The sequence below is a fragment of the Lagenorhynchus albirostris genome, chromosome 11 (genome assembly GCF_949774975.1).
Source record: "Lagenorhynchus albirostris chromosome 11, mLagAlb1.1, whole genome shotgun sequence".
In the NCBI taxonomy this organism is placed as follows: domain Eukaryota; kingdom Metazoa; phylum Chordata; class Mammalia; order Artiodactyla; family Delphinidae; genus Lagenorhynchus; species Lagenorhynchus albirostris.
In genome coordinates this window covers 97,293,873-97,313,297 of record NC_083105.1, presented here as the reverse complement: position 1 = coordinate 97,313,297, position 19,425 = coordinate 97,293,873, and the positions used below count along the sequence as shown (strand labels likewise).

Sequence of the window (19,425 nt, the reverse complement as noted above, 5' to 3'; positions counted from 1 at the left end):
GGCTTCCCTGGTGGCGCAGTGGTTGAGAGTCCACCTGCCGATGCAGGGGACACGGGTTCATGCCCCGGTCTGGGAAGATCCCACATGCCGCGGAGCGGCTGGGCCCGTGAGCCATGGCCGCTGAGCCTGCACGTCCGGAGCCGGTGCTCCGCAACGGGAGAGGCCATGGCGGTGAGAGGCCCGCGTACCACAAAAAAAAAAAAAAAAAATCACTGATCACAGATCACCATAACAAATATAATAATGAAAAGGTTTGAAATATTGTGAGAATTACCAGAACATGACACAGAGACACAAAGTGAGCAAATGCTATTGAAAAATGGCACTGATAGATTTCCTCGATGAAGTGTTGCTACAAACCTTCAATTTGTAAAAAGCATAGTATCTGCGAAGTGCAATAAAGCAAAGTTCAATAAAATGAGGTATGCCTGTATAGACAATATTATATTACAAACTTCCAAGTTGCTAAGAGATTAGATCTGAGTTGCTCTCACCACAAAAAAGAAATGACAATTACATGACAGAAGTGTTAGCTAACACTCCGATTACTGCAATAAATGTATCACATTTTGTACACCTAAACATTTACAATGTTATATGTCAATTATATCCCCATAAAAATTAATTTTTTTTAAAAAAGGAAAGGATCTCATCATTTTGCCCTTATTCTTACCATGTTATTGCAATCCTAATAGGCAGAATTAGGATAGCCAGCCAAGCAGCAGTAGTAGAAGCAGTACTAACAGAGAATTTACCATATGCCAGGCTTTGTTCTAAGCACTTTAAATTTTTATTTTATTCTGACAATAACTCTATAAAGTAGGAACTATTATCTTCATTTTGCATATGAGGAAACCAAGGCAAATAAGGGTTAATTTATCCAAGGTCAAAAAGCCAGTAAGTGGCAGAGTAAACTTTTGTGCCAAGGCAGTCTGTCTCTTTCCAAATTCATGCTCATAACCACTCCTCTTTACTTCCCATTAATCACCTATTTTGGTGGGACTGGGGAAGGGGGGGGTCATTAAAATCAGTAAGTGTATTCCCTATTCAAAGATTTATTTAAGTATTAAAGTCTGAAGAAAGTATTATTCTGTTCTTCATTTTCCACCTACCCAAACAGCTGTTTTTCTACATTCCCAACAAACTTCGGATCAGGTACATGTTTAGACTCCATAGATGAAATGTCCCTTGACAGTCTTCATTCATGTCTTTAGGTGTCTCCCCTGCCACCAGGAAATCTGAGCAGTATTCGCTACCACTGTGCTAGAGTTGCTAGGGGGAGCCCGTCCTCTAGTGGTCCCATGCTGCTATGCAGCTAGTTAAAGCGTTCACAGAAATTGCCTCAAAGACATTTTTTTACTATTAGGTGCAGTGGCAGAACACACGTAAGACAAAAGAAAATACTAAAAAGCAAACAGCAACCTTCATGGTCGTTCTTAATGCATCATTGTGTGTAACTGAGGGGATGACGCTAGTCTTAGATTGATAGGGCAGAACATGAGGTCTCAAAGGACAATTATTTCACTCCTGAGACGTAGACTTTAGTATACTAGAGCTTTTTAAAAAACACACCACCCCCATATCTTAGTAACTTTCAAAAAGGGACTGAAAATGACAATTTTCATTCTGAAATAAACGTCACACGACATGGTTTCAACCATGGTTGCTGTGAAAACCATACCAAGCCTATACATTCCCCAGGCTGAAGGGACTTGCAAGTAAATGTAATCCTCTTCCTTTTTCCTTTCTTTCTCAAGAGAATATGTGATGGATGGGGAGCTCCTGAGTATGAGTTCTAGTCACAAACCATATGTATTTTCCTCATGTACAGTTAAGAGGCAATAACAGAAATGATTTTTTTTTAAAGCCAAAAAAAAGCTAAATATAACCAAGTGCAATCTTAGCCAGTTCTGATAACTGAGATCAGACACTAAGCTACCAGATTTATCAGCAGCTGCGCGACATGATATCCAGTTTTCCTTTTCCCAGGCCATAGCGTCTATGTACCAAAGTAAAATTTGTCTTCAATGCTACTTTCTTGGGCCCAAATATTAACTGACCCTGGAGCATATAAATGAGACCTTCTGCAACTATAACAAAGCATATAAGGAATACTTATGTCCTGTAGCTAGGAACAATCAAAATGAGAATGAGTGAAAAAAGGAAAAACCCAACTTTCTGATTTCTGGTCCCTCTTCACTGAAATCACTGTTAATTCAACAAGTATATATTTATGGCATAAGGAAAATACTGAGTAGATAAAAATGAAAACATGGTCCTTATATCAAAGAGCTCACAAACCAGTGAGAATTTCAACAGCAACCCCCAATAACAAGGGAGATCACCTTTCAGACTGAGGGGATAAGTAACGTTTCACAAAGCAGCACATTCCAGGATGGGAAGGATTTCACCAGGCAGGTAGAGAAGGGAAGGAATTCCAGGCAGAGGGAATCGCAAGCACTCAATGCCCATGCTGCTGATGGCATCTGCAGAATGACTAGTGTGCGGGAGCTGACTGAGTGAAAGGGAAAACTGAGAGCTGAGGATGAAATGGTACTTTGGACTTTAATCTGTAAGCAAAGGAAAATTATTAAAGGTAATCAATGAGTAGGGGAGGAAAGGGCATGAGCAGGGTTTGGTTTCAGGAAGGTTATTCTGGTGTCAACACGTAAGCTGAACTAGGGCTGAGAAAGCTGGAGGCAAGCCAACTACCTAGAAGGTTGTCAGAATGGAGGAAGTGAGGAGAAATAAGCTCACATGACAACCGTGAAGGCAGATGTCAATGTCTAACCAAGGGGGTTGAGCTGGAAAAATTATCATCTGCATCTTCTACCCAAAAAACCCCCCTGCAGTTTAGGATACAAGTTTATCCATGATAGTGCCTCACAACCTCAGTAATGATAAGAAAGGCCGTGGTTGGGGAAGCCATCCAAGCCCTTCCCTGGGAGGGCGAATGGGGGAGGTGTATCAGAATCTCTGGAGAGAGCAGTATGTTATTTTAAATTGAAAACAAAAAAAGAGAGAGAAAAAAAAAAAGAAGTACCCATATCATTCTGATTCATCTCCTGTGACAATCACTGAATGAGAACTCCAAGATCCTTCTGGCTTCCAAAGTCTATGACTCTCACTTTAGTTCTATCTCATGCGTTGATTCCCTTCATTTATGCTGACCATAGTTCTGGGATATGAAAGGTGGCCTAGATCACAAAGATAATTTGAAGCAAATGAAATTAACTGTACCAGTAAATAAATAATAAATACAAATGATCTCGACAAGGAGACTCTGTGTGTTTAGAAACATGAGGACAGAGGTCTAGCCTTAACTTCTTAAAACCTCCATTTCTTGAAAATGAGTAATAGATATAAAATGTCCTTTTATTACCTACTGGCCACCTATATTGGGTCAATTAAATAAAAAAGATAATGAAACAGGCAAATAGAAAGATAAAAGAGACACTACCTCTTTCCGTATTTTTAATTACCATTATTGCACCAATACAGCATACATATGCTCTATATACATATATCTGAAACTTCATTTTCAATTCTTCAGCAATTCAAATACATAATATATTATCATCTTGAGAATACAAAGAACACAACATAGAGGAAGATTGAGAAAATAGGCTCCCAGCAGTTAGTCACTAGTGATTCTATAGGCTTTCTTTTTAGTGTTTTCTATTGGAATTTTTAAATGTCCTGTCATGGCTCTGCAAGAATAGAGCTGCCTGGAACGGGAAGCAATGAAAAAAAAAAAAAAATGGACCCAAAGTTAAAAAGAGTCAAGAAGGAAATCCAAGAGAGAGAATCTATTTTGAAACTATATATAAGGACTCCCTTCAGCCAGACGGTACCATCCAAATAGGTGCTAAGGGAAGAAGTGAGATCCTCCCGTTTCACTCTCAGAATTGCCCCTTAGCAGACAAAATAGCTGGTGCCAGTTCATCTAAGAGCGGGACCCCTTCACAGCATTGTAAAAGGAATGGTGGGCAGAGGGAGGGGAAGTGGTGGGGGGCAACTTGCTTCTGAGATACTCCTGGTGATGGGTATTGCAGCCGGCGTTTGGGCAAAACCTACCACAGCTAAAGTCATGGCTCTCCAGCTTGCTTCATAAACGATGGTACATGTAATAGCAGCTTTCTGTTGAAGACCTGGTGGACTGAAAAAATAACTGTGTATGAAAAGGAGCCAGATACCCAGGCAGCAAGGCAATGTGGGTACTGAACAAGAGTTAAGTGCTTTCAACCTCTCTGCTCTACAAATTAGGTTAAAAACTCTAAACCCTTTAACTTTAGGACAAATAATGGGGCCATTACAAAGTAACGCTGTGCTTCAAATGCAGCAACTAGATGGAGCTGCAAGAAAGTAACTGCTTCTCTAGAAAATAAGTAGGGAAACATAGTCCCTTGAACCTCCTTCACCCAAGAGACACCCGCTGATCAGAGATGCTGCACTGTCAATGAAAGGAGAGTGGGGCGCCACCAACACAACCCTCTTGCCACAGGAGGACACATGCAAACGCACTAGAGGGTCAGGGGGCTGCACCCAGCACTGGATGTTCACTGAATAAGACAAGCCTGAGGAAGGATATATAGCAGAGACCCAGGAAACAGGTCTTTCTTCACACCTACCCCTATCAAAATTCTGAATCTGTAAACACTGTGATCAGTCTGTCCATTTTTAGAGTCTTCAGTTAATGGAAAAGGAAGTTCTGAGGGTTTTGTCTCCCCTGAAATTGCTAAACAGAGCTTCACAAAGAGGCACACAAGGGTCATGAGATGATTCTGAAAGAAGTTAAAGAATTTAAAGATGGAGAAAATTTTACAGATGTTGGAGGTTATTTCCCCACCAAAGAGACCCTGGCCTTTAGAGCCCTGCAATAGCCACAAGTATCATAAGACTCACTATTCCCCTGCCCTGACAGTGAACAGGAGATAAGAATACTTTCTTGGCTGTACAGCAAGGAACACCACCGGGGAGTGACAAACCAGCCTGAACGCAATGGAGAAGCTATGAAAACAACCGTTCAGTAATTTTGGTTCTGGGGAGGGAAGGGGTTCCGAGCTCCCCTCACAGATTGGTGCCCTCAAGGTCATTTTGATTCTTCAAGTCTGTCCTTAACATCCTGCCATGCTCCTCAGAACTGGACCCAGTTGGATGGCTGTGGTGCCTGGTTTGGAACAGAGCTACAAGACAGAACAGAGAGATAGCCAAAGGCATATTAGGATAGGGACTCCATCCCTAACAGTAAGAAATTTCTGCCCAGAGTTCCTGAAACTATACTTCACAGCAATTCTACTTATTAAGGCCTGAGATATTCCACTCAAGCTTCATGCTACAGCTTTGTTATCCCACCATCCCCAGCACTCCTATACTTGCTTACCTAGAATTCCTGCTGAAGACTCTATGACCTACAAACGCCCTGCTTTCCCAGATCAGAGACTTCATTTGACTGTACACACATCATCGATACCCTGGTTGAGAGTATGCTGGTTTCCCTATGCTAATACCTGGATGCAGTGCTAAAGTCACCCCACAAGTCATTGCTTGCAGAAACTGGAGCTGGTGCTGGTGTCGTTACAGGAGCAGGAGAATCCAAATCTAAAAGGATATCTGAATACAAGGTAAGAGAAGAAATAAGAAAAGGGGAAACATAATAAAAATTTTAGAAACAAAAACTTATGTTCTCACAAAAACCTATACGTAAATGTTCACAGTGACTTTGTTTGTAACAGCCAAAAACTGGAAACGACCCAGATGCTTTTCCATGGGTGATGATTAAACATACTGTGGTACATCCATACCATGGAATACTACTCAGCAATAAATAGGAACAAACTGTTGATATATACAACTTGATGACTCTCAAGGGAATCATCCTGAGTGGGAAAGGTCAATCCCAAAGGTTCTATACTATATGGTTCCATTTATGTAATATTCCTGAAGTGACAAAATTAGAGATGGAGAACAGATTAGTGACTGATTGCTGAGGGTTAGGGATCGTGGGGAGAGGCAAAGAGGTGTGGCTATAAAGGGCGACACAAGGGATCCTTGTCGTGGTGGAACTGTTCAGTATCCTGACCACGGTGGTGGATCCAGGAACCTACACCTGATAAAACTGCACAGAACTACAGCCAACCCTTGAACCACATGGGTCTGAACTGCATGAGTCCACTTACGCAGGGACTTTTTTTCAATGAACACTCACTACAGTACGACGTGATCTGTGGCTGGCTGAATCTGCAGATTCGGAACCGCAGATACGGAGGGACAACTGTGAAGTTATACACAGATTTCTGACTGCATGGGGGGGGGCGCGGGGGAGCAGGAAGGAAGTGGTCAGTGCACCTGAGCCCTGCACTGTTCAAGGGTCAACTGCACACACAAATGAGAATACATAAAAATGACAAAATCTGGACTTCCCTGGTGGCGCAGTTGTTGAGAATCCACCTGCCAATGCAGGAGACATGGGTTCAAGCCCTGGTCCGGGAAGATCCCACGTGCCGCGGAGCAACTAGGCCCGTGCGCCACAACTGCTGAGTCTACACTCTAGAGCCTGCAAGCCACAGTTACTGAAACCTGCGTGCCTAGAGCCCATGCTCCACAACAAGAGAGGGCACCGCAATGAGAAGTCCACACACTGCAATGAGGAGTGGCCCCCGCTCGCCGCAACTGGAGAAAGCCCGTGCACAGCGACAAAGACCCAATGCAGCCAAAAAAAAAAAAAAAAACAGACGAAATCTAAGTAAGATGAGGAGATGGTGTCAATTTTGCAAAATGTTGAGGGTAACTGGGTAAAGGGTATGTGGGATTCCTTTGTATTATTTTTTACAACTGCATGTGAATCTACAATTATCAAATTTAATTTTAAAAAATAAATAAACCTTAGATACTATCCTTAGTGCCTTCTGGCAACACTTACCAAAAGAAGTAGCCTGTAACCACTTTTACCTCAAAAATTCCAGATGGAGAAGGTTTGCTCTTAGCAATCAATTACAAATGATTAATGATATAATTTAAAACTTAAATTATATTAAATTATAATTAACTAATTAATGATATAACTTAAAACTCCCAGATTCTAATACTAGGTTCTCTAATCTTAGGAAAATTCCTTCCCAAGTTCTAATTTGTCATCCTTTAAATGGAAGTAACTATATCTATTCTTTTTTCCCACCAGACAGTAAAGAAAAACGAAAATGTACTCATAAACACAGATGTCGTCTCATTTCCTCTCATGGCCCTTGTGAAGAAATGGAACGGAGTAAGAAGTGACATTCACTGAGTGGCTACTATATTCCAAGAACTGGGCTAGGTGCCACCACATCATTTCACCCTCACAGTCTTGGGGTCGTTTTACATCTTCATTTTACAGGTAAGGATACTGAGACTCAGAGAAATTAAATAATGCTACCCAACACATTCAGATAAAAAGTAGCAGAGCCATGACCAAAATCTTGTCCCATCTGACTCTCAGGCCCACTAGCATCTCTTTCACCAAGGTACAATGAAGGAAACAGTCTTCTCAATATCTACTCATTTTCGGCCAAAGAACCACCCAGAACCATGACTCTCAGCTCACTAAAAAGCTTCAATGCCTCGCTAGAGATTTCCAGAATCACCTTGTCAGTGTCAAGTGCCATTTAACAGCAAAACCATCGACACTCTCCTTGGCAAACAGGTGTTACCCAGTTAAACCCTAAGATATGATTTCTCAAGGTTAAAGTGCTAGAGACAGTTACCTGCATCAGTACCTCCATGACTGGATTTTGGTACGGGCGGTGGAGTGACATGATTGCTGATGGCAACTGAGGAGGACGGTGGGGGAATTGTGACTCTGCCTCCAGGCGGGGGTGGGAGTAAGCTTAGGCCCCCAGCCGCTGTAGTCTTGGGCCTAGAAGCACCTCCTTTCTTGGTTGTGATGTTCTACAAAAGAAAAAAAAGTAGCAGAGTGAGAGAAAGAAAAAGAATAAGTCACAGGCTTATGGAAATACAAGGAGGGGTGGGGGGAACCATACTCACCCCAATACTCAACTTGATGGTCTGCCCCTCCTTGAAGCCCAGATCCAACTTGGGACGATTATCCATTTCCTGAGATTCTTTGGAAATCTCAGATTCCTGCTTTACCCACCTTCAGTAAAAGAGTAAGTTATTTTAATTGGGATTCCCTGAAAGCGGAGTCTGACACACAAATTTGAGTGTAGCTAATTTATGTGAAACATGATTCCAGAAAGTAGAGTAAGGGAACATGAGATGTGAGAAAGGAAAGGAAGAAAAGCCAAGAGAGGGCAACTGGGGTTCAATACCGCTGAGGAACCATTCAAAATGCACATTAAACTTGTCCCTCCAAAAGAGGGCACTCAGCCACCAATTCCCATCCCCCACGGTTGAGGGCGCCCCTGAGGGCGTGTTAATTCCTCAGTCCTCCAGGTTGCCCCCCTTGCTAACTGGGTGGCCTTCCACAATTGCAGGAAGTCCTAAGGCAGAAAAGCCTGCCCTTGAGGTAGGAAGCCGACAGTGTGCGCGGTGCTGTCTACCACAGCTGAGCCAAAATCGAATGGGCTGAAGAAATACTGCAACAGGCACGAAACGTGTCAGCTACGTGGAGTAACAATGCTGGCACACAGCCCCCCACACAGCTCACAGACAGCCCTGCTGCTACTGTTACGCCTCCCCCGGCCACCTAAAAGCAAGGGCAAATTCCCCAGAGGCAGAAACAAAAGCCCCATCTCAAACCACTGTACAAGGGATTAAAAACATATTCTAGCTGTAAGGAAAGGATAGAATAGATACAAATATAATGTAAGAAAACAGAGTGAATGGGAAGATTTATATTCACGTGAACTAGTTTACCAAGAAAAGAAACCAGGAGGTAAAAGAGATAGTGCCCACTCAACTGAGGAGCAGTATTCCCCAAACATTTAACCTGGTAAATAAAGACAAGCTTCACTCACTTGAAGTGATCTTGCAAAGAGACATTAAAGTCAAAGGCATCACCCCGATCTGAGAAGCCAATGCCAATGAAAGCACTACGCCCTGTGAAAAAGACAGGAATCTTCAGAACAGGAAGTATCCCTTAGCGCAAACTCTATCCAATGAAAATATCAATGTCATATTTACCCTAACTAGATAACATCTGTGAATGTGAAATATTTTCTCCTGGACCAGGGATCGGCAAACTGCATGCAGCCCATGGGCCAAATGCTGCCAGAGCTTGTTCCTGTAAATAAAGTTTCACTGGAACAAAGGCACACCAGTTTGTTTACACACCACCCATGGCAGCGTTCACATTACATCAACAGAACTGAGTAGTTGCAAGAGATCATTTGGCCCACAAAACCTAAAATATTTATTATCTGTGTATTTACAGAAAAAATTTGCCAGCCTCTGATTGGAGAAAAGATGATTGCCATAAACATAGATGATGTAAGACAGTCCCACAAAAAACCACCACAACAATGAACAGGCAATATGTGTCAATTCTTTGGTTAGATAAACATTTTGATTTATTTACGTCTACTTTTAATAACCACATCTTGAAACTTGTGCTCATATCTATTACAAACATGTTAATCCTTCTCCTTTAGCAACTAGAGTTAACTCTGGACAAAGGGGAGGAAAAATGTAGTAAACTGAAGTAAGATAAATGCACTGGGGCACACTTCTGTTGAAGTGCATTAACTATTTTCCTAATCTCAACCCATTCAAAATCCCTGATCCCTTACCAGTACCATCCTGGATCCGGATGACAAAGTAGCGGCTGGAATCTGTCACTGTCTCCACAGCAATACCAGGATATTGTTCTACTGGTGCTTGAGCAAAGAGCTCCCCTGACAGGTAAGGAAAAGACTTCTTTGAGCAAAGGAAGCAAAATTTAAAACTCAATTAACAAGTATTTCCACGCCAGTCCCCAATTTGAAGGTATTTATAAAAGAACACCAAACCAATATCCTTAATATGTTAGAAAGTCACCAGCACAGATTACCTGAAACTTTATCCTCAAGTTTGATATAAGCAATCTTCCCTTTTGAAGTGATTCGGAGACGACCAGTCCAATCAGGTTGATCTAATTTCCAGTCAGATGCCCTAGGATAGGAAAATGGAGAAGCCTCAGGCCTCGGGTCCACGTCTTTAATACACTAAAAACCTACACAGAATCATTTGCCATATTTCTATTTCCCTCTTCTGAATTGCTTACCCTTTCTACGTATTAAATAATCAAAAGACTAACTCATGATTCTCTCTATACAGATGCCTCATGTTACACACAGTCCAAAGCAAATAGAAGAAATGTTACTACTTAAGTCCAAAAAGCATCAATAAAAGTATAAAGTACAAAAAAAAAAGCAATTTAAAAACTTATCACAATGACACTATTTTATATAGTACCGTAGATGGTATTTTATATAATAGTGTTTTGCTGATCAGGGAACAACAAGGTCTACTAAGTGAAATATATTAGGTACAGAAGCCTCCCAAATCCCTAAACATATTGCCTTTCACTGAATTCAACCAATATTTACAGAGTGTATATTAAGTTGCAGGTACTGTTCTAGGTACTTGGGATACAAGAGGGAACCAAATTTAAAGCCGTCATGAAGCTTTCATTCTAACAGAAGATAGATAATAAAAAAGAAGCAATAAATAAAATAATTAACATCTCAGAAGGTGATAACTGCTACGGTAAAAAGAAAATGCAGGGCTTCCCTTGTGGCGCAGTGGTTGAGAGTTCGCCTGCCGATGCATGGGACACGGGTTCATGCCCCGGTCCGGGAGGATCCCACATGACGCGGAGCGGCTGGGCCCGTGAGCCATGGCCACTGAGCCTGTGCGTCCGGAGCCTGTGCTCCACAACGGGAGAGGCCACAACAGTGAGAGGCCCGCGTACCGCAAAAAAAAAAAAAAAAAAAAAAAAAGAAAAGAAAATGCAGAGGCAGAAAAGGGAGATTGGGAGGGTCGTGGGAGAATGAACAGGTTGCAGCATTCAAAAGGGTGGTCAAGGTTAATAAGGCAGGCCTTATTAACAAGGTGAAATGCGAGCAAAGATGTGAAGGAAGGGACTTCCCTGGTGGCGCAGTGGTTGAGAGTCCGCCTGTCAATGCAGGGGACACGGGTTTGTGCCCCGGTCCGGGAAGATCCCACATGCCGCGGAGCGGCTGGACCCGTGAGCCATGGCCGTTGAGCCTGCACGTCCGGAGCCTGTGCTCCACAACGGGAGAGGCCACAGCAGTGAGAGGCCCGCATACCGCAAAAAAAAAAAAAAAAGAAGAGGTGTGACATGATCCATGATCTCCCTTTTAATTTAAAAGGACTACTTTGCCATCATAGCAGAGACGCAGCAATATGAACACCGAAGCAGGGGGATTAGTTAAGAGACTACTGTGCTAATCTAGGAGAGTCACAATGGTGACTAGGAAGAGAAAGGAGCAGAAGTGGCTAGACTGTGGATATACTTAAAGTAAGGCAGCAGGATTTTCTAATGGAATGGATTTGAGGTAGAAGAGGAAGACAGACATCAAAGATAAAATCAAGGATGCCTCCAAGGTTTTTAGCCTGAACAGAGGAATTGCCAATAATTGAGATGAGGAAGGCTACAAGTAGAGCAAGTCTGGGAAGAAAGATCAGGAGTTCAGTTTTGGCTATGCTGAGTCTGAGATGTCTTAGAGATTTTCAAGAGGAGATACAGAGTATGCGTTTGAATATATGAATCTGGACTTCAGGAAGGACATGTGGATTAGAGATACAATGTCCATGGAAACAGTACAAACACTGAATCCTTATGATCTGTGTTATAAATGAATCTGAATGAAATCTAAGATATTATTTAAACATGAAACAATTTTACAAAACATTGTATTTGTGAGTTTGTTTTGCCAGCAGTGTGGAAAAGGGAGGGCAAATAAAAGTTATTAATAACTCATCCCTAAAAAACAATAAAATAAAATAACTCATCCCTTGGGAACCTAAAGACTAATACTTGCAGGTTAGGAAGGTAACAATAAAGTATATCTGAATTAAAATAATTTTCACAAGATGGTAAGCAAATGGTGGAAAGGAAGAAATGACAAGTTCTGAATAGGATTTACAAGATAAAATCTTTGTCGCGCCCTTCTCTCTTGATGTCCCGCCTCAAAGACGCTCAAGTACCTGAATCTGATCCAGACTAGAGCAAGCTCTAGAGGTCCTTGTCTATGAAATTTTTTTAATGAGTCATTACTTATTCCACTATACCGCCATGAGCTAGACATAGTGTAAATGGGCTACTGAAAATATTAGGAACAAGCCTACGAGACACGCTTCTTTGGACAGGTTCCTAGGCTTATTTGTGTGTCTGGTGGCCAATATTTAACAAATCCTCAGTAAATGAATGGATACTCATGGCAGCAGTATCCCTCAGCCCTGAGCCTTACCTCCTCTCCCACTCCCCTGACCTAGCCTGAGGAACTCTTGGTTTTACTGATCTTCTAAACCAACCTCACAAATTTTCATCTACCTTGGCAATAAATCTTATAGCAGCCATATGGAATAGGCAGGAAAAGTCTACCACCTCTCTCTAAATGAAGAAATAGAAAATAACACACTAATAACAATCCCTAACTTCAAAGTCCAGCATTCTTTTCATTACATTAAACCACACTATAGGGTTTAATACTGATTTAGCTGAGGAGGAGGGTAATGATGAATTTAAAAAAGTTTTATAGCTTGGGAAACCATTTTCTAATCATTTATAAGTTTTGCATCAACCTAAATTCCGTAAGTCTGGTCAGTGCAAGTCTGGGAAGTAACAGCTTATGCTAGGTGAATCAAAGTCAATCATTCCCTCTCATCTTACTAGTCACTCAAAGAAAGCATTTCTCCTGCTTCCTACAAAGTCCAGTTTTTCCTTTAATGGCAGCCTGGAGAACAAATCATGCTTATAATGTAAAATGGACACAGACAAAAGGGAGAAAAGTAATATTTATCAAGCACCTGTTCCAGGCATTATGCTCATTCTTGTGAAAATTGAAAGGATCTCACAAAGTAAGTAATATTATATCCATTTCTATAGATGAGGAAACTAAAGTTCAAAAGAGTTAAGTGACTTGCCAAAGGTAACACAGCAAATAAATGACTCACAATTCAAACTCAGTTCTGCTCTCTTCACTGACTAAGAGTGGTTGATGTAAAAAGCCTCTTGTAGGATAAGATGTCAATAATAAGCATGGAAAGCACAGAATGACAACAAGAAAAAGGGTAAAAGAGGAAAATTAAGAAATTGCTTTGATGGCTCAATGCAGTTAATTGACATAAGGATAAAGGATAAACCAGAAGCGAAGACAGAGAAAGCAGACGGGTGAGAGAAGCTTCAAGCTTTTAAAAAGCTTGCAGTAGAAGAAAAAGAACAGAACCTCACTTCAACGTGTATCATATCCTTTAGGAAGTCTCAACGCGTAAAGTTGGAGGTCATGAGCTATTTTACCTTATTTCACAGTTCAATCAATGCTAATTTAAGTGTAATCTAATTTCTTTCAGTCAACATTTACAGAGTCTCCACTATGTACCAGAAACTGTGCTAGACCCTAGGAATATAAAGTTTAAAAAGACCTCAAGTTGTTCACAGTCTCGTCTGGAGAACTGGGAGACCAAACAATCAATGAGAATGCAGAAGGAAGAGCTCTGTGATAGAGACAAGCTCAGGTGCCATGGAAGCACCAAGAGCACACCTAAGCCAGAATGGAGGGTCAAGGAGGGCTCACCAAAGAAGGAGAGTTCTCAACTGACGCACACATATTAGCACCTGTGACTACCATCAAAAAGCATGTAGAGTCTTATTCATGGTCAATTTGGGGTCTGATTGAAAGCTTGAAATTACCGAAAGGTACAACCCACAGGGTCTAGTGCACAGGTCAGCAAGCAGAAAGATACTGATTCATGATGAATGAACCTCTGATAAGGAGGCAAAACACTGGACACAGGGAGAGGATAACTTTTCAGCCGAGGTAATAAGAAATGCCAAGAGGAAAATCATGATGGTGATGTGAGTCAGAGAGAGAAATCAAAACAGTATCTCATGTTTATATACTGCTTTACTGTTTTCCTAAATTCTTTTTAGGAAATTTATCTTAAATTCTTTTTCACATTTATTATATGATTTCATTTAACCCTCTTAACCCTCTAAAAACTTCTACAAGGTACGTAGCTAGAGCAGGTTTTATTACCACGTTGTTTTTTTTTTTTTTCTGTTTTACAGATGAGAAAACTGAGGCTTGGAGAGGCTAAGAGATTTTTCTCAAATCATACAGCTATAAAATTGCGAGGGCTCACACTCATATTTTTTAACATGCAACCCAGTGAGTTACATGTGAACTCTTTGGACTACATGACTTGGTGACTTCCTACAGCATACTCAGACCCTCCCAGTCATTAGATTACAAGGTGGTTAGTCAGCCTCCAGTGAAAATGCTGCGTTAACTCTGGAAGTAAAAGCTATAGGCGAAGTGGAGAGAAGGGGGTAGGGAAGAAAGATTGAAAATACTATCGTAGCACCAAGAAAACACTGAAAAGAGACAGAGTGGACAACCACTGGAAAACTTACGATCATAACCTTTGCCCACTGGCAAAAGACCGGAAAGGAAAAACCATATGGTGGATGATAAGATTTGGTGACAAGACGGAACAGCACAAAAGACAAATTAGCTCATCCAGAGAGGGGCCAACGACACAATGATTACCCAGAAACACGCACGAGGTACTGGAAATGGGGGGCGGGGACAGACAGCGAGGGGAAGATGAGGGTGACAAGCTAAAGGACGCAGAGAAGAGCGAAGGAAAGGTGACTGGCGATGGAGCAGACACGACTGGAAACGGATGGAGAGCAGACGGGTAACCCAGAGGGATCCGGGGGAGGAGGGGTGGAAGGATGCAGGATGATCATTTTTTTAAGCGGCGGAAACAAGGATGACAGCAGTCCAGAGTGGAGGAAGAGCAGGAGGACAGAGTGACAACAACCCAGGTGGGGAGCCTAGCAAGGTGACAACCCAGAGGTGGCAGTGGCAGGGACGGGCAACGTGCTACTGAGGAGCAAAGTGTCAGCCCCAACCGGGTACGCGCGTGCCGCAGTACCTCGGGGTTAGTACCTGTAACCGCGGTTGGAGGCCCGGGGCGGAATCCGGTAGACGCTGACGTCGGGCTTCACACACAGAACAGACTCGTACTCCAACTCCGCCGCCATCTTGGCTCTGCTCACCGCCCAGCTGGGGGCGCGGCGTGAGCACGGGGGCGGAACTTGGAGGCGGGGAATCGCGTTACGCAACAACTTCCGTTTACGCTACTTCCGCGAGAGTTCCACTGGGTTCCTGAGATTAACCTCCGGTGCCGCGGGTCCGGGAAGCCATGTTGAAACCTGGAAACGGTGAGTTTGCGCGACTCACCATCTTGGGTAAGGGCAAGGGTGGCCTCCAAGTGAGTGATTCTCGTTAAGGAGCTCTCCATTCCCCGAGAAGCGAGGAGGGAAAGCGCCATCTTGCTCCGGGCAAGGGCCCGCAGGGCTTTGGGAGGGTGCCGGTCTTCGAGAATTCGGACGAGTTTCTTTCTTCCAAGAGTCACTTTAAGACGTGTCTTAGAAACCGTAGTTTCCAAGCAGAAAAGGGGAATCCGCCCGTCCGTATTCCCAAATTGGGTACCTACAAAAACTGTATGACCCAGGCGTAGACCGGCGTGGTGGATTTTAACCTTCCAGAGTCCAAACTTCAAAAATGGCCACCCAGCCTGATCCATTGCTTTATAACACCTTTTTATCTCAGTTTCGAGAACGGCACCTGTTGAAATAGCCTGCCACACTTTCAGTGTGCATTCTGGTTATCTTTTTGGAAATTGTGCCCGTGTTAAACTGTAAATGGGATCAACTCATTCCTGACCCATTGGGAAAGCACCATGAACTATTTAATAGCCAATATTTGCTCCCAGTCTTATTATAATGATAGATTCTACTGTCTCCGTAAACACATGCCTCGTATACTCCAAAGGTAAACTTGCCACCATTCCATCACTTAATTAAGTAAGCACAGACAGCAAATGGAAAACCGAGATATCAACTCAAGGCTGTCTGACTACAACAGCGGTGATCTTCACCACTTCATTATGTTGACTGGTTGGAAACCTGTCTCTAATTTGTCTACCCTGTGTAGCAAAGTGATATCTTAAAATTCAAAGAGAATCATAATATCTAGCCCTTATGAGGAGGTGGGGAATCAGCTACTCTCGTACACTGTGAGCAGGAAGGTAATTTCGTACAGCATTTCTGAAGGTAAATTTAGAATTGATCAGTATATTGTAGGTAACCTTCAATGTAGCAAATCCACAAATAGCTATTTTAGAGAAGTTTTTAATGTGTGCAAAAAGGTATGTACAATAATGTTTATTACAGCATTGTTTGTAATAGTGAAAAATGGAAACAGCATGAATGTCTATCAACAGAAAATGGGTAATGGCATACATTACTATAGGATGTTTTGAGGTGTGTGTGTGTATAATATATATAGTAAATAAATAAGTATAGGTATATAGATATTAAGGCCATAAAAGAGATCCAAGATTTTTTTTTAAAGCAGACATTCACTTAAAATTTCAGCAATCCTCAACTACTTAAGGTTTCCTGAGTTGTCCATGTTCTTCATATTCTTCATATCTTTGCATGCATTAAACCTTCTGTCTTAAACACTCTCCCCTAGCTTCTTAATTTGGCAAACTAATATGGTCACATATCAGCTCAAATTGTACCTCCTCCTGTGACTTTGCCAGGTCCTTTAGATGAACTTTCTCTGATGCTTCCACTTGCTTCTGTTATACCTTTTCATTGTATCTAACGTGTTATTATTCTTCAAATATCTCCCACTAAACCATCAGCTCTATAAAGGCAAGAACTTTGCTTTTTCAGCACCCAGCACATTGCCCTTCACATAGTAAGTAGGCAGTAATAATTGTTGAATAATAAAAGATTTCTGCTTAAGTCCAATCATTTAACTTATTAACTTGGCCATTTCCCCAAATCCCCCAATGTAAGGACCCTACATGTACTTTACAAAAAATTCAGAGAATATGAAATTATTAAATGAAACATGAACTTCCACATCTCTATATTAACAGCTTTATGCCAACAAATTTAATAACTTAAATGGTAATGGATGTACACAATTTACCAAAAATAATTCAAGAAGAGATAGAAAATTTGAATAGCCCTGTACCTGTTAAAGAATTTGAATTTATAACTAAAAACCTTCCCACAAAAAAACAAACCTCCATGGCCCAAATGTTTCATCATTGATCAAACATTTTAGGAAGAAATAATGTAAATCCCATACAAATGCTCTAAAAACAAAGAAGAGATAAGACACTTTCCAACTTTTTTTTTTTTTTTTTTTTTTTTTTTTTTGCGGTACGCGGGCCTCTCACTATTGTGGCCTCTCCCGTTGCAGTGCACAGGCTCCGGACGCGCAGGCTCAGCGGCCATGGCTCAATGGCCCAGCCACTCCGCGGCATGTGGGATCTTCCCGGACCGGGGCACGAACCCGTATCCCCTGCATCGGCAGGCGGACTCTCAACCACTGTGCCACCAGGGAAGCCCCTCCAACTAATTTTTATAAGACAATATTACCTTGATACCAAAACCAGAAAAAGATGTTACAAGAAATAAATATATATATGAAACTACAATGAGATAACACAACACACTTAATATAATGGCTTAAAAGAAAACTTGACGACAGCAAAAAGTGCTGGCAAGAATATGGAGCAAAAATACAGAGCAACTTTCATACATTGGTAGTGGGGAGTTAAAATGGCACAACCATTTTGGAAAACATAGTTTTGTATTTTCTAAAAAGTTAAATATATCATTTAACACATGACCCAGCATTTTACTCTGAAATATTTACCCAAGAGAAACTAAAACATATGTTCACAAAAAGACATATATGCAAATATTCAGAGCAGTTTTTTTTACAGTGGTCAAAAACTAGAAACAACACTAAATGTCTATCAGCAGGTGAATGGGTAAACAAATTGTGGTGCATCCCTGTAATACTGTCATATTGACATATAATAGTAATAAAATAAATAGAATAGCAATAAAGAGGATCAAATACTAACACTCAGGGGTAGCAATTTTAAAAGTTGAACTACTGACACCCACAATCACATGGATAGATCTCAAACACATTATACCCAACAACAACAACAACAACAAAAAGCTAGGCCCAAAAGAGTACATACTGTATGACTCCATTTATATGAAATTCTTAAAAAGACTGATCTACAGGGCTTCTCTGGTGGTGCAGTAGTCAAGAATTCACTGCAGCATTGTTTATCATTTATAACAGTGAGACATTGGAAATACATGTCCATCATTAGGAAAAATCAGTTGTGCTGTATTCATTCAACAGGATGGTGTAAATAGTGAACATGAATGAACTACTTGCTATGGACAACATGGATAGATCACAAAAACTTAATTTTAGGAGAAGAAAAAAGTAAGTTTAACAAAAGATAAAACAAAATTGTCCATTTGGACAATGTTTAAAAACAGACAAATCTAAAACTGTATTGTTTGGGGGTAGCCAGTTAAATGGCAAAGCCATATTTAAAATGTAAGGAAATGATAAATACAAAATTCCCAGTTGTGGATTCTTGGGAGGTGGGGTTCAGGAAGGTGATTAGGGCGGGCACAGGAGGTGCTCCAGAGATACGGGTAGCATTCTACTTCTAAAACTGGATGGTAAGCTCATGGTAGTCATTTTATTATTATTTAAAATGTACATATTTATTATAGACACTCTTTCAAATGGATTATATACCTCACAATAAAATTTAACAGGTGCTGTGTGAATCAACTAAGTTTTTAGTTATTGATTTCAACAATAAACATTTTGTATAACAATAATTATAATAATATTACCTGATATTTACATAGCAGCTTTAAGATTACAAAGTGTTTTCATATACACTATCTCATTCATTTTTCACAACAGTCTTGCCCATAGGTAGCATTATCCCCATTTTCATTAAAAAAAATTGCTGAGATACAGAAAGTTCATTGACTTGCTCATCCAATATTTAAGTGTCAGGAGAGAAATCCTTACATTTCTGATACAAACATAACAGCTGCTTATACCTTATTTTTAAATGTTTGCATGAATAATTAGTATTCCTGTGCCTGTTGGTTGAATTATAGTAAAGAGTAGCATTTATTAAGTACTGAGTACTGTTCTGCATGCTTGTGTGCATTATATTATTAATCCTAACAACAGATATGTACTATTGTTATCCTGCTGTGAAATTAAGTAATTATTGTCCACAGTCACAAGTGACAGACATAGATATGTGTCTCCAGGCCCGGGTCCTTAACCAATATGCAATTCTGCCCTAACAGCTCTATCCAGTGAATGGACA

At 41.1% G+C, this 19,425-nt stretch overlaps 1 protein-coding gene across 1 annotated transcript; it reads right to left on the bottom strand.

Moving 5' to 3' along the window:
• Nucleotides 1-3,465: 3,465 nt before the first annotated feature.
• On the bottom strand, nt 3,466-15,211 carry NECAP1 (NECAP endocytosis associated 1). The gene is made up of 8 exons (XM_060166981.1): nt 15,117-15,211; nt 9,986-10,086; nt 9,726-9,830; nt 8,955-9,036; nt 8,023-8,131; nt 7,743-7,926; nt 5,511-5,613; nt 3,466-5,186 (listed from the first exon to the last, which is right to left on the bottom strand). The coding sequence occupies exons 1-8, from the start codon at nt 15,209-15,211 to the stop codon at nt 5,138-5,140; spliced, it is 828 nt and encodes a 275-aa protein (XP_060022964.1). The 3' UTR covers nt 3,466-5,137.
• Between the last annotated feature and the right edge of the window lie 4,214 nt (nt 15,212-19,425).